This window comes from Protomyctophum parallelum, assembly GCF_964188405.1.
Source record: "Protomyctophum parallelum genome assembly, chromosome: 21".
Lineage (NCBI taxonomy): Eukaryota > Metazoa > Chordata > Actinopteri > Myctophiformes > Myctophidae > Protomyctophum > Protomyctophum parallelum.
The window spans coordinates 21,748,978-21,773,936 of NC_139713.1; the positions used below are offsets into that span (position 1 = coordinate 21,748,978).

Consider the following 24,959-nt stretch of genomic DNA (forward strand, 5'->3'; position numbering starts at 1 on the left):
CACACTGTGGAACTTTGCTTTTTTGGCTCCGGTGGCGACATCGTCATTACGGCATCTGTTCATATTTCTGGGGGAGAGCAAAAAAAATAATTTAATTAAAAGAGAAAATACATTTCCGGTTCCAAAGCACTTCCTGTGTGTGCCACTGCCTATAGCCTGGCAACTTGGTGTGGTTTCCAGGCTAGCGAGAGCCTGCGTCATCTTGGAGAGTATAGAGCGTCGTTGTCCCGCCCCCGACAAGCGCTGTCCCGCGCTCGACAAGCAGGCCGAAGAGAATTTCGCATTCATTTTTTTTCCATAGACATTTCAGAAAGTATTTATTTAAAGACCCTTAAAGCCTCGGACAAAGCCAACTCGGATGGTGACAACTCATGACAATAAATAATCTTTTGGGCCAAACAAATAATTAGAAAGAAGAGAAAAATGGCAGGGTATAACGGGCCAAAATATTGTGTTTATTGTCATGATTTATCACCATCCGAGTTGGCTTTGTCTGTGGCTTAACGTCTTTAAATATATATATATTTTTAAATGTTTATGGCAAAAATGAATGGGAAATTCTCTTCCGGGCTGCTCATCGTCATGAAAGGGGTGTGACTGCGATAGCGATTTAGAAGGCCTTTTTAGAATTGGCCTCAGGTCTAAATGGGTTAAAGCATACCCCCCGACTTTATTCACCTCAGGGTCAACTGACGTAATTCATCATTGCCAAAGTGTTGAAACATCAAAGGAGCATTCAGTGATTTGGGTGATTTGGAAAAACCCCCAGTCCGCCCCAGTAACAAGATGTGCACATGCACGCTCTACAGTGGGGTGACATGTGGCAGGCCAACAGCACACACACTAAGGCCCGCCCCCGCTCGATCATGATTGGCGGAAGGCCCCTCTCTATCCTGATTGGATGAAGGCTGGGCCACCTAGCCAAAAACGAATCCTATACGTTTTTTTGACCCCCAGGGGTGAACTGGGGACAGGGAGGAAGTCCTTATATGACCAGCACACTATATAATAGGGAGGATTATCACAACAAAACAAAAAAATAAGTGATATTCGAATTAAGTGAAATCACTGAATATACCTTTAACAAACACTACTTTATACAGAAACGAGCTAGAAAGTCTAAATAAAGTACACAGTACAGTACTGACCGTGTTATCAAGAGTATTAATGCTCTGCGTTTTCACTATTGTACCCCTGTGACTACGGCAGGTTTCACAGTATAGTGAATATGCAGAGCGATGGTAATCTGACAACACTGAATTATGCATCTAGTCGACTATGCATTCATGCAGTGTGGTGTTTGTCTTCTTGCAGTGTGTAGCTTTTTAAGCTGTTATAAAGTGTTGTCTTGTTTTGACAATAATGGATTACGCCGATGCAACGGGCACCAGTCGTCTCTTTAAAAGTCAACAACAAAACAAAATGGGTGAGAGAATTAACACTGCAGATTTGATCGTGCACTTTAAATGATGCAACCATGTAACGGTTTGTTGTGTGAGAAAGGTGAAGCAACGCAAACATTTGTCATTAATAATGCTCAAACGACAGTCACTGTCACTGCATGCTCATTTCTGTAAAAAATGCATTGCGGCATAACGTGGTGTTTACAAGAGCATAACAGCCTTTTTGTGGACAGTAACCCACCTGCCACTCATTCAGCGTATATACGAGCTAAGGTGTGGCACGCGCGAGGTGAGGTGTGGTGGGGTGGGCTGCGCCATGGCAGAGTTATCAATTATCCAGGGCACAGTGGCATTTTGGCTTCCTCCAGATCTGGTGTTAAATTAAGTTGTCAGCGCTGTCTCCCTGATTTCCCCCATCACACGGGCAGACGGTGATAGCGCATGACGGCCACTCACAGGAGCTCCTCACCGGCTGCCGTCCCGCATCTCGCTTGCAATTCATCAGCCTCCGAGCAGCACTGGCCCAGGATCAGTCCACGCCAGCAGCACAAGCAGGCACACACACACACACACACACACACACCGCTGCATCGGAGCCAGCCAGCGCAGTGGCAGACGAGAGAACCGGTTCACCTTCCAAAAACCCACTGTAGAGGACAGGGTGTGGTGGACCTTCGCCCCACGTGTCAGGGGCATAAGTGGACTTTGTGTGTGTGTGTGTGTGTGTGTGTGTGTGTGTGTGTGTGTGTGTGTGTGCGTGTGCGTGCGTGCATATGGCCTGTCTTGTTTTCTAAAAACGAATAGAGGCAGGACAGAAGGATGAAGAGGATAGGGAGAATGGAAGAGAATTTCCATTTGAAACGGTATAAGAGCATTGTCTTAAGACTTACAGTATAGCAGACTGAATTAAAAGCCTCTGGTCTTGTCTCCCCAGCCCCGCCCTCCCTTGTCCTCTGGGGGCAGGGCCTCAGGTGAGGGCAGGGAATATGGAACACAAGGCAGGGAGGCTTGGCACATGGGCACTAGCCACCAGCTCCCCCCCAGCACACCACTGAGTTGAAGGGCATGTGAATGCACAGCTATAGACATAAAGAGAGAGAGAGGGGGGCAGAGAGAGAGAGAGAGAGAGAGGAGAGGGAGGGAGAGAGAGAAGGACGGCCAGGTGACAGAAATAATGGATAACTGTAAAACAGCAGGACGCTAAGCTCTGAGTGCTTAAGTATTTATTTGTGATGAATAGTAATGATGGCACACTTACAAAGCACTTGTTTAATATGGAATGGCTCAAGAGGCAAGAGTTGTTCCGCGACTCCTTAGCGGGGCCTGTGCGGAGTGTGCGCTCCAATGTGGCCGTGGGGAGTCGCCATCACCCCGCCCGTCCCTCCCTACACTACACATGCAGCGAAATCCCAGAGTGCTACGGTAGTTTAACTCTGACAGTGTCAAAATAGTCCATTTTAAACCAACACTCGGGACTTAGCTATGCGCCTCCCTCCAACCCTTTTAATCCACATTCACAAACACTTGCCATCCCTTTACACTGTCCCTGTCCCAGCACTAAATAAAACATTAAACACCATTCTGACTCTGAGATATTAACCTACTTATTGGGGGAGAGAAGTCAGTGATTTATGTCAATTTAGTTGGCATTCAATGCTGCCCAGCTGTCACAGCAGAGTTTGTAGCCTAAATCATCTAATGACGGTCTTTTCATTTTACGAGGGCTCTGGTTCGCCGCCGCCGATAACAGATGACGAGAACATGTTGACCTTGCTCGTGAAGAATATGACTTTTTATGCATTTCTTCCAGGCCAATTTAAGGCAACGGTGCTTAATCGTCTACCAAAGGCCAAGCAAAACACTGAGATCTTGGATCCTCTCCATCCCTGTGGTGGTGGTGGGGGGGACGGGGGACTCCTCCTGTTAATAAGCCGTAGCCAGAACACCAGGGTATAACTGGTATGGACCTCTTCGGCCATGGATCAAACCGTCATAACCCCTCCCCCCCCGTTCCAAAAATGAGCTACAATCAGTTCTGTGGACCTTTAACCAGGGGGGGGGGGGAGAGAGAGAGAGATACAGAGAGACAGAGAGACAGAGAGAGAGAGAGAGAGGGGAGAAGGAGAGACATTATAGGAGAGGTGGTGGAGGTGATACAAGGAGAGATATAGTGCACAGGAAGGGCTATGGAGGAAGAGAGAGTGAGGGAGGGAAGGAGACATGGGAGAGAGGGGTGAGACCGAGTGAGAAAAAGTTAAAAAGCAATACGTACAGCATGGGGGTGCAGGTGTAGGGGGGGGACAGACGAGGGAAGTAGGCATGCATGAAAAAGAGTGTGTGTGAGAGAGAGAGTTCAGATTCAGTGGTGGGTGGGAGGCCAGGTGGGGGGGCAGGGGTAGGCTTCTGCCATGCCTCTTAGTAAAGATGGCAACCTTCTCGCCAGTGACGTGACTGAACGGGACGCCGAGGGGGGGGGGGGGGGGGGGCGGGCCCCTGCGCCTTAATTGGGCACTCAAATGCTACCAGGTCCCTTCCCAAACGACTTGGAGGTGACACATGGCCAAGGGAGAGAGAGCAAATGGGAGCACTGAGAGAGAGAGGGGGGAGGTAGATAGGGAAAGAGGGAGAGGGAGAGAGAGAGAGAGAGAGAGAGAGAGAGAGAGAGAGAGAGGGAGAGAGAGAGAGAGAGGGGCCCAGTGTGGGAGTGGAGAGACGCTTGTGGAGAGAGGAAATGGAGCAGAGGGTTTTAGCACATCCTATGGCCAAGTTTCTCTCTCTCCCTCTGGGTTTTTGGTTGAGAGGACGGACGGCGTGAGTGATGGTACATTTGGTCTCTCGCTGTGCCAAAGGATGACAGGGCAGAATTAACCCCTCTGTGGTGGGACGGATGGAACATGCTATTGGTTCAGTCCGTCGCTATAGGTGAAAGGGATTTGTTTCCGGCCAAAGCGAGGCTTTGTCATTGACGGTTAACATTGATAACGGCATTAGACGGCATGAGTACAAAATTATTCTGTGGTTGTTGGTTGCATCATTTACTGCTGTGCGCATACACACATTCTGCGGCCGTGCGTGTACAGATCTTTGTGGGAGCCGCAAAATGAAATACAGCAAAACAAGCGGAATTACTCCACTTACCAGGTGATCTCTTACTATTATGTACAATTCGATAATTGCACTCAGTGAACATCTGACCCATTTAGAAACTACATCTTCAAACTGACAAACAGAAGAAGTATGCGGAGTGCAATCTGATATTTATGAAATCAAGGATGCCGACTTCAAACGTTCGCTGTGGCAGGACGGAAGCAGATTCATTCCTTTTTTTTCTCTGCAGTTCATCAAAGCTTCAACCAGCTAATCCCTTTCTTATATAAATAGCTCTTTGGTGGAGAGGATAGCTGCCGCATAGAGCTCTAACCCTTCTGTCCCCGATGCTACAGCCAGGATAAGCTGTGCGTTGGATTGGCACGTCGGGCTCTGCCTAGGGCCTGCTGCTGTGCTGGCCGCCAGTACAGATGGAGGGCAGGGCTGGGCAATGCCAGCTTGTCAGTCGGATTAAAACGACTCATTTATTCACTGAAGTATCGTGCAAAGCGACCGGGCCAAACCGGGGTGAGCCGGAGTGGGGAGCAGAGGGTCGAATGGCGTTGAGACGGGGGCAGTTTGGAAAGTGAGAGAGGGGTCCTCTCCACCCGCCACCCCTAACCCACGCTTCCCCCCCTCCCTGTTCTCCCCCCCCCCCCTGTCTCATGTTTTTGCCGGTTACTTATCTTTCTGGGGCTGCCAGAAGCCATTACCACAGTGTACGGAAGGCGGCCGGCAGGGTGGCATCTCCTGGTGCCCGGGTGACAGATTGCCGCTCGGCATTGGTGGCGGAGGAGGTGAGGGGTGGAAGGCGATTGGCTGTGATGGTCAGGAAGTGTGCACTGAGAGATGGTGGAGGAGGAGGAGGAGGTGGTCGTGGTGGTGGTGGAGGAGGAGACAGAGTCAGGGAGAGGATGACAAGACCTGGCTGTGCGACCTTTGGTATTAGGTGAGTTACTTAAAGGGGCACAGGGCTTGCTTTAAAGAGCATGCTTGGCAACGGTGGGCGCGGGGCCGAACACGGATGCCAGAGGAATGAGAGGTGGTCTGGGGTCGACTTGTCTGGTAGTGCCCAGAACCCTGCTGTCAATGTAAAAACCACAGCCTGAGAGGATACGTAGAGGACGACTAGCAACATCTTCAGAACCTGGCCAAGTAGAATGCACGGTCCAAGTCGAATAACTTTGCGGTGGGCTGACTCACCTCTGCAAAGACTCTTTGACATCCTCATCAAGTCCACGGGAACTCTTCAAAGTCGCTGCTGTTCTGTGGAAAACATGAACAGAAACGAAGCAAGGTTTGAATCAATAAAGACAAAATAATCACTCACAGACTACTTAAAGGACCACTTCACCACTTTTCAACGTATCTTCATATAATAGGTCCGTGTCTCATAGGAGGGCTGTGGGCAGTTTAGAAACCGTCTTCGAGTGACATCATCATTAGGTAGATTGTTTTTTAAACAAGATTTTTTTACAAAAATGTTTAGATTTTCATTATCGTGAGAACGATGGCTTCCATTTTCGCATTGCAACTTTTCAGGACTAGAAAGCCTGCAGTTTTTATTAGCTTGTATTCCCCATCGATGATGTCACTGGAAGACTGTTTCTGAACTGCCCACAGCCCTCCTATGAGACACAGACAGAGTAGAATCTTTTTTTTGCCATTTTTTCATGATTATTAGTGAGGACCTATTATATGAAGATAGGTTGAAAAGTGGAGGAGGACGACGTGGCGGTGGTGGCTTTTGTTCCAGATCCAGAGAGGTGGGTGGTGGAAGGGAAGTAGGAGGAGAGAGAGACAGGGCATATAGCCTATTTAGACCCGAGATCAGATTCTAAAAAAACATATTCTAAATCCTGACAGTTTTCTGATAAACCTATTACTATGTAAGTGGTGCTCAACCTTTTTCATGTCAAGGACCCCCAGAATTATTTGTATCTGGCCGCGGACCCGCATCTAAAAATATGTTTTTCCAGGGACCCTGAAGAGAATATGGGCTCCATTTTCGTCACCGCTAAACCCCTTATCCCTAAACTTCTTTACCTTTTTTTTTTCTTCTTTTTTACCATTTTGAAAAACATTTTTGAATAGTTCTAGCCAATCTCCATTGACACGTTGTGAGCTTGGCCATTTTAACTATTCAAAAATGTTTTGCAAAATAGGAAAAAATAGGAAAAGAAGAAGGGATAAGGGGTTTAGCGGTGACGACAATGGAGCCCTTTATATTCAAAGACATTTTCAAGATTTTTCAAGATCTACAAGCCCGTAACGCTGCACTCGGTGCCGTGCTATGAGCTTGTAGATCTGCTGTTTTTCAATAGTTTAAGTATAACATAATAAAACAGCAAAGGGGGTTCCCGTCCTGAATGGGATAGAGGAGGATGGGAGGGAGGGTTAGCAAGAGTGACCTGTTTAAAAAGTCTGCCCTCACTTTTTAATGGAATATTAGCAGGAAAAACCAGGGTAGGGCAGCGTCAAACTGCATTTTTTCCGCTGACTGTAATTAGCCTCACTATTTTCTTCCCCCTTTTTAGGTCTGCAGTACAAATTGCGAGTGTCACCCTGAAGTGGTAATTTTAGTTCCGTTTGCATCAGCCTGTGTGTGGTACAGTCAGCAAAGGAGTGTATTCTAGAGGGTAAGCATTATCTCGGTGCATGTGTGAAGTGTGAACACATTCATACACTGCACTGCAGAGCCATCCAACATACTTTCCTCTCCTCTCTCTCTCTATCTCTTCCTCCCTCCATCCTGCTTGCCTTCCTTCCCATGTGGCTCTCCTTCCCCAGTCCCATGCAGCTCAAAGAGGAGCCAGATACGTCCAGTGCCAGAGTGGGCTGGTGGTGTGGGCATCGCTGCTCTCTCTCTCTCTCTCTCTCTCTCTCTGTCTCTCTCTCTGTGTCCATCTTATTGCCTACACACGGGGTCGATCTGGCTGGCTCCTGAACGGAACGCTGGGCTGAAGTCTCCTAGATTCTGGCAATCCAAGTCTTTCTTGACCTCCAACTAAAGGACATCCTCCCAGGTGTTGGCTTGTTAAGCTGGGCTTTTTTGTTGATGACTTGGCATTCGGTTATGAAAAGCTAGGGCCTCTCCAGAGGAAAACGTAGTCGATTTTCAACAAAAAATCACGTCTGATGTGAGATCAATAATATGTGTGAAAAAAAGAAACTGTACATGTCTTCTGTGTTATTTCTCTGTGAGTTGTTGACGTCGCAAAACGATGTCAACTCATTACATATCATCGGGTGTCCAAAACAGCATTATTATTTTTAACGATTTTAAAGACGATGTGCAAGCTCACGGTGGCATTGTGAACTTGTAAAATTTAATTTTCACTACTTGTACATGTGACACTCTGATATGGCATTCATTCACACAAAAATGGAGATGCAGGGTTTCCACCCGACAGCAACAGCAAACAAATACTACATTATTGGACTCCTCACATCAGATTGATGGGATTTAGTTTGAAATCCCCCTTTATGGGAACTGAACGAAGCAATGAGTCCGAGGGAAAGAGGTAGCATATTACACACAGATAAACAGATACCATTACAGTTATAGCCGGTTTTTTCCCCAGTGTTTAAGGACAGATGGAGTCCTCTGGTATCTTGCTGTCCCCATCAGTGAGCACATCCATAATGCTGGGTGGGTGTGGGGGCGAGTGCGTGGGTCTGGCCCTGTCCTGTTTAATATCTAACGGGAGACTGCCTGGTGGCTCCGTGTGCCAAACTCCAGAGCCCCCAGTCTTCCCACAAGTGACATATGGGCAGAGCAGCCCCATTCCATTAGCAGGGCCCAAACAGAGGCCAGAGCGGGCCCCAAACCCCGGGCCCTCCTAGCCTTCCCCTGGCACCGCCACAGGGCATGCCCTGCCCACTGCCAGCTGCCAAGACCAGGGACGGGACAGTGACTCCTTATACCTGCGCCTGGCAACAACTGTCAGCTACTACACTACCAGCAGCCACCACACCAAGCAGGCGCTGGAAATACAACGCGTTGTTGACAACAAAGAATGGTCAAAGGAACATTGCTATTATAAAATGGATAAAAGTGAATCATTCATACATCAATGCAATCACACCCGTGTGAAGTGAGGGGCGCTCTTATCATCATACGTCATCGTACTGCACATCACCTCGTTCTGGCCAATCATAATTTGCGTTCTCATCTTCGTCTTCAATGTTTGTGTTTGCACAAACACTCAAAGCTGGCCATTCATTATCAATGGCATTCAATGTTTGTGTTTACACAAACCCTCAAAGATGGACATAGGAGTGGCTAGCGCCCCTCAAAAATGTATGATGTAGTCAGGGTCCTTTGTAATTATCCTTTAAAATCCTCTCCATAAAATAATGCTTTGTAATACAAATCTACATATGCAGCCTGAAGTGCCGCTTCAGCAGCCACATAGAATTGCAGACGTAGATTAATTCTACATCCACTATAGCCACCTTAGATTAGTTTCCCTTGGCTTGCAAAAGTACATGCAGGTGATGGTCTGGTATTTAATTCTTGATACCTAAATCTCCAAAATCACTTCTTATTAAACTAAAAAACATCAAATCACATATTAATTCACATCACATCACAATGAGAGTCAAACTGAGTTTTGATATTTCAACTGTTTGCCTGTAATTGGCTTCCAGAATTAGTGCGAGGGGTCCTCTTTCTTAACACACCACCTGAAGGCAGAGAATAAACTGTTCAAATGTGACCTCCTGGAGGCTAAAGTAGTTAACGGGTGATGTATAACGGACACATTTTTATGGGTTCCTTTAGTTTTAGTTTACTACATTTAGTCTTTAATTATTATCATATGCAGTATGCAAATTTAATTAAGAAATCAAAGAAAAATGAAAGCAATTCCATAAATTAGGAAACAAATGTTTAAAGGATCTACAACATGCATTTTAAAACGTTTAATATTTAATATAATATTGTTTATGACCCTCAATTTCATGTTGTAGGACCTTTAAGTAGTAGTGAAATTAGCCAATCTACAAGCTTGTAGATCTGCTATTTCCAGTTTGAGTCCCTGGAAGACATAAGATTTCTCATTTTTAGGTCACTGGCTAAAACGTTTGGGAACCACTGGTGTACAACATCAGGACTTTTCAGGTATACAGTGCAGTATGCTGCTTATAGGAGGCACTTCTAAAGTAACTCTAAAATACTATTGTCTAAATGTAGGCTAAGGTGTATATATATATATATATATTCAAGTGTCCAATGTCCATGTGGTCATGAGTGGCAAGGCCTGTCCACCAGCTATACGAACGCCACCTGGAATGAACCATCACAAGTGTACGGTTTGACCCAGGTCTGTTTAACACACATTACACCGTGTAGCAGCTCAACCCACGTCTTTCAACTCACGTGTTTCGCAAATGGCGAATGGACTAAAATGCTGGCCGTGGAGAGGCGCCGTACAGCTGTGAGGGCACCTTCCCTGAAGACATACATAAGTAGAAAAGGAGAGAGAACAGGATTGGGAGGGGGGGGGGAGAGAGAGAGAGAGAGAGAGAGAGAGAGAGAGAGAGAGAGAGAGAGAGAGAGAGAGAGAGAGAGAGAGAGAGAGAGAGAGAGATGTTCAGCACATCGCATGGGAATGTCGCCGTGCGGCTCAGCAGCCTGTACCTGCCACAGGACCTGAGGCCTTTTTTAATTAATCATTACACTGGATGAATAATTCAGCCATTATCACTGTGAATAAATAGAATGGCTTGTTTGTCTCCCAGGAAGTTCTACCCAATCAATGTTTCCTTTAATAAGCTACAGATTAGGGCTGTCCCCGTGGCTAAACATATTCTTTAGTCGACTAATAGGCTGCCGCAGAATTTTGTCAACTGTACAAATCGTCGATTTGGGTAATCATCAAATCTGTTAAAAACGGCTTCCTCTCCCACATTATTTTCCTGCAAGAGAATGCTACAGTCTAACACACAGTACAAAGTGAAAATAGGAGATCTGGTTTTGGGGATTACGGCTGACGTGTTCATGACATTTCAGTGGATTGATCAAACAAGACTTTAATTTGAAAATAAAATATTAGGTTTACATGAATTAATACCTGATGTCACCTGCTGGAAAATAGGCTTATATATCAATCAAAAGACTATGTTTTGCTATACTCCATAGTTTTCATTCATTCAGTATTTTACATTAGGGGACAGCATAGTTCATTTTGGGTACAGTATTAGTATAGTATATAGGTCCCAAGTAAAATAACATTTGTATACCAAAATACAATTACTTGTTGTACACTGTATTTAGAATACAAAGTCATAACTTTGTTATATTTTCACTGATATTACATTTATGTTCATGTTTGCTGGAACAATAACGTAACCTAAATTGTTCCAAGACAAGAGTAGAGGTGTGTTGATTATACTCAACAGTTACCAAACCAAAGTATTAGGGATATACAGTACAGGCTGAAGGAGAGAGTTATTTCACCCACAATAACCCAGCCAATGCTGGGTACCAAACCTGAAACTGTGAATTGCCACTGACAGCACAATATAACCCAGCAGCGCCAGGCAAGCTGATAATAACAGTGAGTTATACGTTATAGAATTCAAACGCTGATGAACACCATTATCCTGAGCGTTGAAGAACTCCTCACGTCTAATCCACAGACATCGTCTCACCTTGACCTCTTCTCGGGTGAGTGAACATCTCCCAGGGGAGGTTCCCACAAAGTGCCCGCGCTGCCTTTCCCAATGATCCAGAATCAGTAGGTTCTCATTGAAAGGGGATTTACAGTGGATTTATGGGGTCTGAAGCCCGCTGTGCGCCTGGGCATTTGCCTGTGTTTGAGAACGTCAGGGAAGTGAGGAGGGAGGTGGGGAGGGATGGGGTGGTGGTGGGGGGCTGCATGGTCCCCTTCCTGCCCCAAGGACAGCGCGGGGGGGCAGAGGAGCACTGATTGAGAGCAACACCTGTCAGGTGAGGCTTTCGCAGTTGACGGCACACAAGGAGCGCCAAGTCCACTGCTATGACTGCTAATCTCTGACGCGGCGGCCCGCTGGGTGCTGCCAGCCTCCTGAGGGACGGCGCCAGGATCCTGCGCGGCGGCAGAGCCTTTTTTCGCGGCCGCGGCCCCGGCTAACGTCTCCTGAGCGGGAGTGAGCCGGCGCTGATGTGCTCTAAATACATTTCATTATCATCATCATGATTATATCACTAATTGTGTGTACTCGGTAATGCGGCGCAGCAGCTCCCTCCTGGGAGGTGTCTGAGAGACTGAATGATTAAAACACGTATGATGAACCATGCATCAAAACGTCCCTGCGGGCTCCCAGCTCGCAAGATACATGTAGCCGGCTCCGCTGACACTCGGCACGAGCAAACAGCAGAGGATGTAAGGTCTGCTGAGGGATGAGAGATTTGCCGGAGAACCTGCGAGGCAATAACAAGGCAGCAGGTGGATATTAGAGATGCAGGGGGGATTGACCTGGGCTGACACCATCCTTATCGGTATTGGGTCCACACGCGCTAGCTACGCAACCTATGCCATGGGACATGACTGCTTCCTGCTAAATATGTCCACTATCAAATAATAACTGAGCCAAAGAACAAGGTGGAAATATAGCCGAGTAAATCTATGAAAAAAAAGCACCTTACCCTAAAAAAATTGCAACAAAAGGTTTCTCAACTGTTTTTTGTAGTATTAGGTGTCCCTAATAACATACTAAAAGTTTACCAAAGTTTGACCACCCAAAAGGTGTTATTTTCAAGATGGCGTCCAAGATCGCCAAAAGATCATTAAAATAGCTTAACTCCATTATTTATCGTAGACAAATATTTTTTGTGTCTAACCCTATGTTTTTGGGGCCTGTGAATCCAGTGGACTTGTCCAAATGGCAGAGATACAATTAGATCATTGTGAAATCCAATATTATATGTGTGACTATTAAAACCCTCTGAAATGGACACCCGTTTTCAGGTAGTCCCCCAAATGTGATGTTGTAGGGGCGTGGCATGAACCACATTAAATATATTTTTAGGAAGGCTTTCTTTCTTTCTTTTTCTTTCTCACCTTTATTTATACTTGGAATACAGGCTAGCAGTGCCAATGTGCTCACAGGGGCTGACAGTCATTTCAGCTAGTGGCAAAGCATACTAAAATGGTAGCCTGACCATGAGTGCTGGAGAAACTTGCAAAATTTGCCATGAAGCATTAAGAGATGCTTCTGATGTGGTTGAAGTCCGTCAGAAGGGAGCTGATGGAATCAACAGTGCAAGTGTGCGAAGAGGGGATGACATAGTCATTTCAGCTGGTGAAAAAGTACACTCAAAATGTCGACAGCAGTACATAAATCCCAAAAACATTATACTCCAACAAAAAACTAAAGTTGATGAGCCACCAAAGAGAAGTGCCAGATCAGCAGATAGTCCTTTCAACAGCAAAACAGACTGTCTATTCTGTGGGACTACAGTACTTACTCAGTACTCACATGATCATCAAAGTGCAGCCTTTAGATATGTACAGACAGATACATTTGTGGAGTCCATTCTTGAGTGTTGTGACAATCACTCAGATGAATTGGCCTTCACCGTCAAAGGCAGAATTGAATATTATGGTCGTGATCTACATGCTGCGGAAGGTATTTACCATCAAACTTGTAGTGTAAATTTCCGTACTGGGCGTCCCTTACCAATACAATTCCAGAATGCTCCAGAGGCAAAACGTAGAAAGTCTGGCCGGCCCAAAAATGAAGATCAGGAGCAGGCATTCATGAAGGTTTGCTCCTACCTTGAGAATAATGACGAGGAACAGTTGACAGTTACACATTTGCATGGTAAAATGAAGGAATTTCTGACAAATACAGATTCCGAACCAATTGTAAAGGCCTACCTTAAGACAAAGCTAAAAGAAAAGTATGGGGACAGTGTACATTTTTCTGAAGGGGAAGGCCTCAAAGACATAGTGACAATGAGGGAAAGGACTTCACAAATACTGAGATCTTATTTTAACTCACAAGCAAAGGATGAAGAAACACAAAGACAAGTGATCATTGAAACAGCAGCAAGATTGATTAAAAGTGATATCAAGTCCAATGTCCCCAATGTTACCAATCAGTATCCAAGTGCAAAGTCACTTGAGCTTGATTCTGCCCTTTCATTGAGGGAGGGCAGAATCCATTTCTTCCGGCATTTTCTGCAAACCAGATGGAGTGCCATGATTTCCCCCCTAAACATCAGATATTATGATAATACTAGGAAGAAGATTGTTTTCAAAAGGGTACATAGTGTTGTTTTTATGTGACCACACCCACTGTTAAGTATACCTGGTTTTCACCTTAGCACCACCCACCTGAACTCAAGCCACACCCACAGCTGTTGTATGATAAAAAAGGGGATTGGTTGATTTTAGTGTGTCACTAAAAGTGGTGTATTTCGATTGGGCCTTTTGACTCAAAGGCTTTCAGCTTTCAGGAAGAAACCAAAAATACACAGGGAAGACATATGCATTAATATAACCACACATGGGGGTCTACTAGAGTAATGTTAACTCCACATAGTCCATAGACAAATACAAAACAGAAAAAGTAAAAAAATACGGCACCCCATCTTTAAGAGTGTGAAGGCAGTTGTGCCATCAGAAGCCACACAGCCCGCACTCAACTCAGCACCATTTGAGTAACATACACCCATAGGATGGAATCAGTTATAATCTACGTAGAAATCGCACAGAAATCTAGGATTGAGTTGACAGTCATCCGCATCTGGAAACACTGATATACAAAATACATGATTTGTTCAGAAACTTCAATATTCAACGCATCTTGTGGTTTGCAGAAACCCACAATGCTAACGTAGGCTCTGTTTCCCTCCCTTCATACAGTATATGTGTTGACAGGAGCGGATAAAGTTTTTGTGACAGCGTTTGATGAATGTTTAATCCAACATTCATACAACCCAGACTGGGACCGGGTCCCCAGTCAAAACCCACCGAATACACACAGCAGGTGTCTGAAATATTCATTCACTACACGCTTCATTAAGAATGAAACATACCACGGTCCCCATTCATTTATTCATTTCGATTATCGAAACAAAAGACTGAAAAATGGGAGATTAAAACACGGTGGGAGTGCCGCCATTCTATATTTGTCTGAGAGATTTGTAACAATTTGTTTTGTGACAAATAACTCTTGCCTGTTGAAATCCCGCTGTCATCTCGCTGCGAGTCAGGCAGCTAATACTGCGAGAGAGAGGCTTTCATGTTAGGGCTGCAACAAATCACTGTCTGACTGGCACTCTCTGCTCTTCAGGAGACTGCGGCAGTTTGGCCTTTGACCAGTCCAGGAGCGATCCGCGCATCGTCTCATAAAGCAAGCTGATGCACACCGAAGCCTTCTACTGCGACGATAAGAACGCTTTTCATTATTTCCTTTAATTAATGAAATATAATGACAATTAATGAGCTCTGTTGTCAGAGAGAGTGACCACAGTGGAAAATGACTGATGTAGTGCCTGTCAGGATTTGAGCTAATTATTTCTGGACTGGCGAATGTATCATTATGCAGTGGCAGCTCAGCGTTGCTGTCCAGCACTGTTAAAAAGGAACGACTAAATCATAACACGAGCTATGTCAAATACTAATGTGTCACTAAGTGGCATTTGGAACAACACATTATGCTAATTCCAGTGCTGCATGTGGTGCGTGTACACTACAGCATCAGTTCTCAACTCTGGACCCACTGCCATTTTCTGTTCCACCAAGTAGTTAATTGCAGTCATCAAGTGACCCAAGTCTAAATTAGTCTGCTATTGTGTAAAAAATAAAATAAAATAAATAAACTATTATAAAAAACAATGTAAACCAGAGCAGTGTTATTTGAGTAATTATTTTTGCTCCTGTCATGACCTTATTTATATACACACAATACACTAGCATGCAACTCATTCTCAATATTTAACATTGAAATATACTGTATATTCTGAAATCTCAAGACACTATAGCTGCCTTCATAGTGAAACCGTATGTCTGTCTGTCTGTTCCGTCTTAAAGTTGCTCTATGGACAAAGTTAAAAACAAATGTCATCTATAATCTGTACGGAAAACGTAAATGGACCATAGACTGTAAAAAAATATGGACAAAGCGTTCGCCGGGTCTAACATGAACGTAAAATGAAGCCTGTAATAATATGGTAATTCCTGATGTAAGTCGCCATCTTTCTAGATCCGTTTGGTACCAGCTGGCCATTGGCTGGCTCCGTTTTGGACCAGCTGGCCATTGGCTGGCCCAGACAACGAGGCGGGACTTCCCCCCTTCTTCTCCGTTGGTTTTTATTTTGACTCGAGTGGGAGGGGAATCCCGATCATAGACTGTAACGGTAGCCACGCCCCTCTTTTATGGTCATTTTTTAAATTAATGGGACCATAATTTTCCAAAAAGAATATTATGACATTAGAAATGAGACTTTAAACTAGTGACTGGAAGAAGAAAGTATTCATGACCATGTTTATTAAGGTAATACAGTCTAGGTGAAGTTGGGCCAAAATACATGGGCCTCTATAGAGCTATGGGGCTTTTTGGGTCCAGTCCAGCGCCACAACAGGCCATTATATGAACTACCGATTTCAAATGAGGCTTCACGAAATATCTGGCTGACTGCCCCCCTGAAATGGACCCATAAATCCATTTGGTTACATTTATTTTGTACACACTCTCAATGTGTGTCTCAATGTGAGGATGCCACAAGACGAAAAAAGAAAACAATATTAATTTAAAAAGAATAACACAAAACACAACATTGTGGTAGAAACAACTCTGAGTTTCATACAAGTCTTGATGGACATACCAGTTATTAAAAAAATATCTAAAAGGACATCAAAAGCCTATTGAATTGGCCCAGATGGTTAGCTCAACCGTCTGGGCACCTAGGCTGCTAAGCCAGCCTGACGGCGTGCCATGGGTTTGACTTTTCCGCGTGTGTCTTCCCCCCATTTCCTGTTAGTCTACTTTCAACCTATCAATAAACGCAGAAAAAGCCAAAAAATCTCTTTAAAAAAGCCTATTGAATTTCACACTGCACCTGATCATTCATTTTCATTCATCCAGTCAAATCCCGAGAGTTAACTTAAGCCTGCACTATGTAACTTTACTTCTATACCGTGGACTGTGCAAATGCTGAATTTAGCCATTAGAGCCTGCATGCTTGCTCAGGGGATAAATGTAATCTCGACCAACAGGTAAAAATACGTGTCAGATCCTGTGCCTGGGTGAGACATGACCTTTGACTAAATGTCTCAATAGATGAGCAAAGAGACAAAATAAATAACATAAGTAACTCTGAAATGGGGGGATGATTTCCTTTTTTCATATAAGTGTATATTTGTACCTCTTTAAATGTTCTGATGAATTGAAAATGGAGGACCCTGCTGGAAACAAGTCTTTTTATGGTTTTATCATTGTAGCAGTTTTTGTATTGACTCTTTTGAAATTAAATTTACCCATTCTACAATCTGAATAACATTTTCAATCAATCCAGCTTTTAGCATAAGCTTTGACTGTAGGCCTACTACCTGTACTGTTAACAATCATGTTAATAAAATATGAATAATCAATCAATCAATGCTATCATGCAACATGTGTGGAGCTCTCCAGTTATTATTGGTATCAGTCATGAATGATTAACAGTTTAAATTAGAATTATATTGTTCTCCCCATCATTCTGGCCCATTCCAAACAGGGATGACACATTCCCTGCTGATATTGTCAGGTCCATGAGGAAGCTAAACTAATAAACCCCTCTTGACAAATGACAAACCTTGACCTTGACCTTAATTAATTAATTTATTTAACAACGATTTAAAGACATACATGGAAATTATCTATATAAAACACACAAATACTATCAGAATAGTGCTACAATAGCCTATAGCTTTTATCACTAATTCGAATATGGTTTAGTCTAGTATAGTGCAGGGGTAGGCAACCTTAGGCACCAGTGCCAACATTGGCACAAAGGAGGGTGATCACTGGCACACTGGCAATGGGGCAGCGGTGGCCGAACGGTTTGCGGAGCGGTCTTGATATCAGAAGGTCGCTAATTTGTATCCCCGGACCAGTATGTTAAAATTACCACCGCTGAAGTGCCCTTAAGCAAGGCATTGAACATGAAATGTTCTATGAGCAGGGCCTGGCTGTAAACAAGTTCTTGAGCTTAGTCCAGTTACCCTGGGTAAATATAGTAACTTTGCTTTGCTTTGCAAGTGTGTGAGAGAGTATTTTTGGTTTTAAATAAACTATTTAAAATAAATGAGTCAAATCCCTCACATTTATGTGTAAATTACATCCTGCATTACACATTCATACAAACTGAACTCTGTTATTGCCCCGAGTATAATGATCATTATAACGTGAAAGAAAATATTTAAAAAGAAGGAAAAACTTTATATTTGTGGACAAGCAAAATATGTTGGCTTTTTTAAAATGGTGTCATTAAAATTAATTAATGTTGATATGGCACACTTGACGATCTAGAAAATACAAACATGGCACTTAATTAAAAAAATGTTGCAGACCCCTGGAGGCTTGAGAAACTGTTAGTTAATTACTACAGACATTGTGTATAATCTTATGAACGCCTTACCATTCAAAAATGCGCCACAAACAGGTGTGTTCTACTGTTCTTGCAGCAACTTGACTTGTTTACTAACTTCGGACCGGGAACTAAACCTTGGAACCACTCTGGGGCTTCATGCTCTGCTTGGAACTAAAGAGAACAGAAGCTGCACGTTCCGGAAACCCGCCTACCACTCGTCATCAGCACGACATCGTCGTCATTTCCGTGGTCCACAAAGATGGCGGCGTCCAGTGCCACAGCAGAAAGTGGAGAAACGGGATGCTTAACGGGCGGCGTAACCATCAAGCGTGAGTGCGAGGACGATGAAGCTCCGTCCGTTTTTCGAGTGGTTAAAAGAGAGCCGGTGGTGGAGCTGAAGGCGCCGGTGAGCGGCTCTCAGCCGATGCAGTGGTCTGCGGACCACAGGCTGGCTGTGTCCACAGCTAGCAGCGCGTCTGTCATGGAGCTGGTGTGTGACCTGCACAGCAACCAGCAGGAGATGGTCCTGCACAGAACAAACATTCCCGTGCCCGCAGAAGCCCTCAAGATGAAGGTATTGTTATTTTTGTACAGCCTGCTTGTGTTTGTCAGACTGTCTGCAGAAAATAGTAGTCTGCCTTGAGTGACTGTCATGTTCTGGATGGTGTTGACTGTTGTGTAAAGCAGTCTGCACTGTAGCACAGGGACTGCGGAAAGCCTGGAGACAGTTGCCAGATTTTGTAAAATTATAAGCACCAGCCACCAAATCTAGGAAAACACGCCCAAAAGAAGCGACTTGATTTTTCAAGTGAATGATTGAAAAATACAGTTTGTAGAATGGGTAGAGTTAAAGGAAAGTACAAGTCAATACAAAATCTGCTAAGAGGATAGCCCCTCGGGACCCTACATAAAGCTTTTCTGAAATTTTGATGAGTTTTATGTTGGGTCCCTGGTCAGACCTATATTTTCGTATGGAAATTCCAGTACACGGATGTAGAAATTCTCTCTAAAATAGGATCTGCGCCAAGTGACGGCATTATTTTCCTTGAGTTATTCTGAATTCGGTAACTTTAAGTAGCTATACATCCCGCTGCGAATATCTCCTGTGGCGCGGAAGCCGTTAAGTATTTTTAATCTTTGTTTGACCGATTTGGTCGCTTTATTTCTTCTTGTTTGTTTACCGTTTATTGTACCGCCTCCCGGTGTGCGGTTGGCTTGTGAGGCTACGTCCCTGCCTCTGATCTGCTGTGTCATAGCTATAGCGCCACTAGCTAGCCAGATAGGCGGTACAATGAGGTGTCAATAAACAAGGAAGGAAGAGAAGAATCCAAGCTTCCAAATCGGGCAAACATATATTAAAAATACTTAACGGCTTCCGCGCCACAGGAGATATTCGCAGCGGCATGTATGGGTACTTATACTTTACATATTCAGAAAGCCTCACACTGAAAAATATCGTCAAAGAGCGCGGGGAGCCGCTAAACATGTTGTTTATGTTTTAAAATGGGTGCGTCCCAGGTGGCATGGTAGTAGTGCAACAGGACCCAATGCTATCTGTGTCAACAAAATGTCAGAAACTTCAGTAGCATTTGGGTTCTGCTTGGAGGGCTACTAAGAGGATAAAACCAGAAAAAGCACAGACTTGTTTACATAAGAAGGGTCCTCCATTTTCAATTCATTCAACATTTAAAGACAAGTATACACTTCTATGCAAAAATAGAAATGAACATTTACACGTTTAGGAAAAAAAGGGACATGGGACAGGGATGTGTACAGTGTCGAAAAACATGGGGGGGGGGGGGGGGGGGGGGCTTTAACTTTTTTACAGGGGCTGGTTTTGAAATGCAGCCCCGCGTAAGTGCTCTTTGAGAGTGGTTTTGAAGGCCATGCAAGGAACATGAGCACCAGCTATTTGAAAATAGCGGATCTGCAAGCTCTATTTTCAAAAAAGCATTGAAATAATTATAAAATGAATATTTGGAATATTTTTTAAACATTCTAACAAATCTGTTACGGGGCTCCCTGTCTGGCATGGCACAAAACATTTTCATAGAGATTGGATTAGGGACAAATATTAATTTGGGGGTTCATGACATGAAAGTATTTGAGCCCCAAAAACTGCAAGCACCAACATTTATAAAAAAGAAGCCCAAAGTTGCTTAAGCATTCCAACACTGCTGGTTACATGATGAGATTTCTTTATCTCGGACTGGACAGAAATCATTTCTATAGCACACATTTTATTTAAGTGCTTTATTGACAACCTGTCAAGGTTTTTACATTTGTACACTCCATTGAATTTTCACCATTATTCCATAACATACTGAACTATGGGTATTTTGGAGGGGTGCAACAGTTAATCAAAATAACTGATTTAATTGATTAATGTACGACAAAAGCAAATAGGTTTGCTTTGCACTGCAGGTTTCTGATCCTGTCTTGGTCTAGAGCGGATACGATGTTGCATCCATGTATGTGTGTCAAATTACTGGATACAGTTATAGACTGGATCAGAGCACTGAACAGTAGGCTACATGGCTTTCCTCAGGTACTGCAGAAAGCCTGCCGACATGAGATTTCTTCATCTCTGACTTGACAGAAACCATTTCTATTGCAAGGATTTTATTTGTAAGTGCATTGACAACCTTCAAAGTTGCCATCCATCAACAAGCCTAATTAATTTCGTCTTTCGTGTTTTTGTACGCAGGTTGGACCAGAAAATGAGCTTGAAGAAGCCAAACAGCACTTCAGCTTAGACCCAGACCCCACTTTGAGTCAGCTTTTCAAGTCAGAAAAAGTCATCAACACCTATATAGGGAACCAGAGGGGCATCAAGTACACGAGCTGGTCTCCTTTGGGCTGTGACTACAGTGGCCGCTGCCTCCTTGCTTGTCTGACCCTGGACCACAGACTGACCATCTACTGCAGTAACAAGATCCAGTGGCTCAAGCTGGTTGACCTCACCGGTCTCTACAGCGAGAGGCTCGAGGACTACGGCTACTCGCACAAAAAGAACGAGCCGTCCAAATTGAACCTCTTCGAACGAGAAGAGATGCAGCGCCGTTTCCGAATGCAGACCCCTGTGCGCATGGAGTGGTCCCACATCTACAGGATGAAGAAGGTGCTTGAGGAAAACACGTGCAAAGAGGTCGATATGGTTATGCTCGCAGTCCTGATGGAGAACGGCGACATTGTCCTGTGGAAGTTCATTGTGCCATTTGTCCAGGGTGGCGAGATCGATATCTACACCGTCATTGAATCCGGCATCCCCAAGCCCAGTGACTTGGCGTGGTGGGAGTCGGAGAATGACGACGGCAGGATGTCTGCGCTCGTCGTGGGCAGTCAAGTTGGACCCGTGAAGGTGATGCCTGTACAAGCCTGCACTGATACTTTAAAGAAATACTTCACCCTTCGCCAGCCTGTGGTCCTGTGGAAAGAAGAGGACCAGCTCCCCGTGGAAAACCTGAAGTGTATCTCCATCTACCACCCACTTGAGAAAAGGAATGGCAATCTTGTGCTTGCGACACGTGGTTGCTATGTCTTCTGGTGCTTGTTGATGATTTCTCCTGCTGGCCTGAAAGTCCACAATTCCCATGTTTCTGGCCTGCATAGTCTCCCGATAGTCTCTTTTGCGGTCACTGAGCATGCTGTGGCCTATACTTGCTCCTTGGATGGCACAGTGAGGAAACTGACCCCCACTTTCACTAACTCAACTCTGGTCTTCCGAAGAGACTACTTGGTCACCCCAGACTGGTCGCCGGGCAGGTCACTAGACTTGTTGCCGGGCAAGAGGCTGCAAAGTATTTCGGTTAGTCAAAATGGCGCCTACATGGCTGTTGCCAGCACCAGTGGCTTAGTTAACAACCATCACATGGTTCACAGGAACTACAAGGTAAACCTCTTTGCATTACAAACACCAGAGGGTGCAGCAAAGCAGATTCTGAACTCGCCCAAACAGAACCTGTACAGGTATGCGGACCTCCTTGAACTGGTGCGCTGGCAGATCCTGCAGGACAAGGCTATCCCTCAGCCGCTGTTGGCCGAAGTTGACCGTAAAATCCAAGATGCAGACCAGCCATACTTCTGGCGCTTCAAGCTCTTCCTCGTACGCATGTACGCTCAGGCTCTAAAGGGGGCGCCCGTGGACCCGCGGTGGAAGCCGACATATGAAGGCACCAAGGTCTTCATCGAGGACGAGGAAGATGAGGATTCCGCTACAAGTGCACAGGATCTGGCGTTGGGCACGGTGAAGGAGGAGGACTCGGGAACAGGGACGCCGGCGAAGCAGGAGAGACCAGGGCAAAATGAGAAGTTGGACCGGCAGGTAGAGGAGGCGCAGGCCTTGATCGAGACCGTTGAGCAGCATCTGGTGAAACAACATGTCAAGAAGGTCCTCGCTGAAGTCTATCTGAACATCTGGACTCCAGTAAAGAACAGTGTGCCCATATGTGGGTTGTTGGACTATCTGTCGGCACACTCGGATGACAGGAACGCAGAGGTAACCCAAACCCCAAAGTCTCTACTTATGTTTGTTTTTCATATCCCCTCAGTGTAATGATCTACAAGTATTTATTCCACCGCTCCCATATAGGTCATTACAATGTACACAAGGACTAGAGGAAGGTCCTTGCGAGTCGTGACCGAAATGTCAATATGTTTTTAATAAATTCAATGCACAGGCAACATGTGCTTAGTTTTTTCGTTTTATTTGCTATATTCCCTGCACTACATGTGAGTTACTCTCGACATGTAGTGGGTTGCACCATTTCTGCTACCAGCGTTAAATAGACTCAGGATACATTTTGAGTCTTTTTAATAGCATTTTGTTGCGGTTTCCATTCCTGTTTGTACAACCACACCCAGGTCCTGATTGGGCATGTCCGCAAGAAGATGAGCAAGCAAACATTCACAGAGAACTGCAGCCTCTGTGGAGAGGTGCTGCCTTTCACCGACCACAAAGAAGCCACGTGTGACAACGGCCACAAATGGCTCAGGTATTTAACTTGTCACTCGTGTCATTGGTGTCTAAGTTTAGCAAATGCACTGAATCTAATTCGGACAGATTGTGTGTTTTGTTTTAGTTTTATGGGGAAATGCAACTTGCTGTTCACAGGAACTCTATAGCTCTCCAAGCTCAGCCTGTTGACGTTATGGGTAGGAAATAGACAAATAGAATTTTGATGCCAAATGTCTTAGTTTGTTTATTTTCCGAATGGTAATCATGCCTCCCACCTCTTGGTATTTACCCATGCACCAGCCCTGTCCTCCTCCACCGCCTATTTGAAACCGCTCTAAACCACATTACTGCATTGTAGCTGCAGGGATATAGTGCCCCTAGTGGACACCGAGGGAGGACCTCCTCGCCCCTTCGATCAGTTTCTATTCCATGGCTGTTTCTTTGAGCATGTCTCTGTCCCTTCCCAGCTGACTCTCTGATGCCTTCTCTCTCTCTCTCTCTCTCTCTCTCTCTTTCTCTCTCTCTCTCTAGGTGTGGGTTGTCATACCAAGCTTGCCAGGCGTTGACGTTAAGGCGCTGCCTGCTGCTAGATAGCATCGCCAGCATGCCAGTGCCTGAGGGTAAAGCGCCACTTTCCATCTCTCTCTCTGACTCCCTCTCCCCCTCTCTCTCTCACTCACTCAGCCGGCTCCTTTCCTTCCCCGTCAACCTCCAGCTTCTGCGCTCCTCCTGCTCAAGCCTCAGATTGTTTCTTGACATTTCAGATCACTCTCAATTGGAAAGAAACTACTTAAAAAAATGATTGGAGTGAAATGACAGCCACTCCCCTTTTAGTAATTCTTATCAACATGCATACACAAAAAGGAAGAGAAAAATTTACATGGATTGTAGCCTTTTTGGGGGGCGGGGGGATCTTTACATGATCTGGAAATCAGTGTCTTGGTGTGTACCTCTAAGGTTTTGAAGTCGGGGCTTCACAGGCTTTTAATTTAACCACTGTGGCTGAAATTTAACATGTCTATTTCTATCAAGTTTTGTATTTCATTGTGTTGAGCTCTGTAACTATTTGGCTTGGTTGTACAAACACTCTGTTTCTTTTCAACCACAGAACCAGAGTGGATCAGGAAGTTGCTGCACTGGAGTTGCACGTTTTGTGACTCTCCAATGATCTGACCATAATACCTCAAGTCCCTGGGACACTGGGTGTGTCTCATCCTACCATGGACTAGATGTGGGCGGAGAGATATAAAATACATTTGTAATTTTTTTTAATGTTTTATTTTGTGTCATACATAATAATGTTTCAGTGATCTGTCGCAATATGTGTCTTGAGCTGTTTTTATATTTGTACACTTGAGTATTGTTGGTCAGACGGGTGGCTGAGAGGGCCTACAAGGTCTTTCTAGCCTGTAGAAAACGTTTGATGCATTGACGGCTGTAGGCTACGAACGTCATCCTAAACTTTAATTGCAACTAAGTTAGGAGTTGTATTGGACCTTGATAAAGGCACTAGAGCCAAAACACGTGGGTCATTTTCTTTTTTACTTTTGCCTAACTAAAACCAATGAAAATAAAGGCTTTTCAAAACTCAACTGTGTTGCCTTGGAAGTTCACCTATTGTTTCCCACTTGGAGTTGGATGTCAGGCAGCCCACTACTATAAGGGATGTTTACCTAAGTTTACCTCTGCACATGGATAAGTTTAAAATCAACAATGTATTATTCAATATGACTTGAGCGCTCCATAAATAAGCTCCCTCATTTTCTTTACCCTCATGTTGACTGTTTCCAAACCTTTGGTGTACTTTAACACAAGTAAGTGAAAGTTATTCTGCCAGACCTATTTTGGTCTTTATTTTTCCCTCCTTTTGAATGCAACAAATAATACATTCTGGGGAAAGGGGAGGGTGGGGGGTCTTGAACATACCTACTTTAATTGGCACTGT

At 44.6% G+C, this 24,959-nt stretch overlaps 1 protein-coding gene across 1 annotated transcript; it reads left to right on the forward strand.

Annotated features, from left to right (window-relative positions):
* Positions 1-18,316: 18,316 nt before the first annotated feature.
* On the forward strand, positions 18,317-24,560 carry LOC310879040 (general transcription factor 3C polypeptide 4-like; the record flags this gene model as incomplete). Its single annotated transcript, XM_083793465.1, has 5 exons — positions 18,317-18,631; positions 20,765-22,555; positions 22,921-23,051; positions 23,546-23,634; positions 24,123-24,560. 5 exons carry the CDS (start codon positions 18,317-18,319, stop codon positions 24,185-24,187), a joined length of 2,391 nt encoding a protein of 796 aa, XP_083649591.1. The 3' UTR covers positions 24,188-24,560.
* Positions 24,561-24,959: the final 399 nt, after the last annotated feature.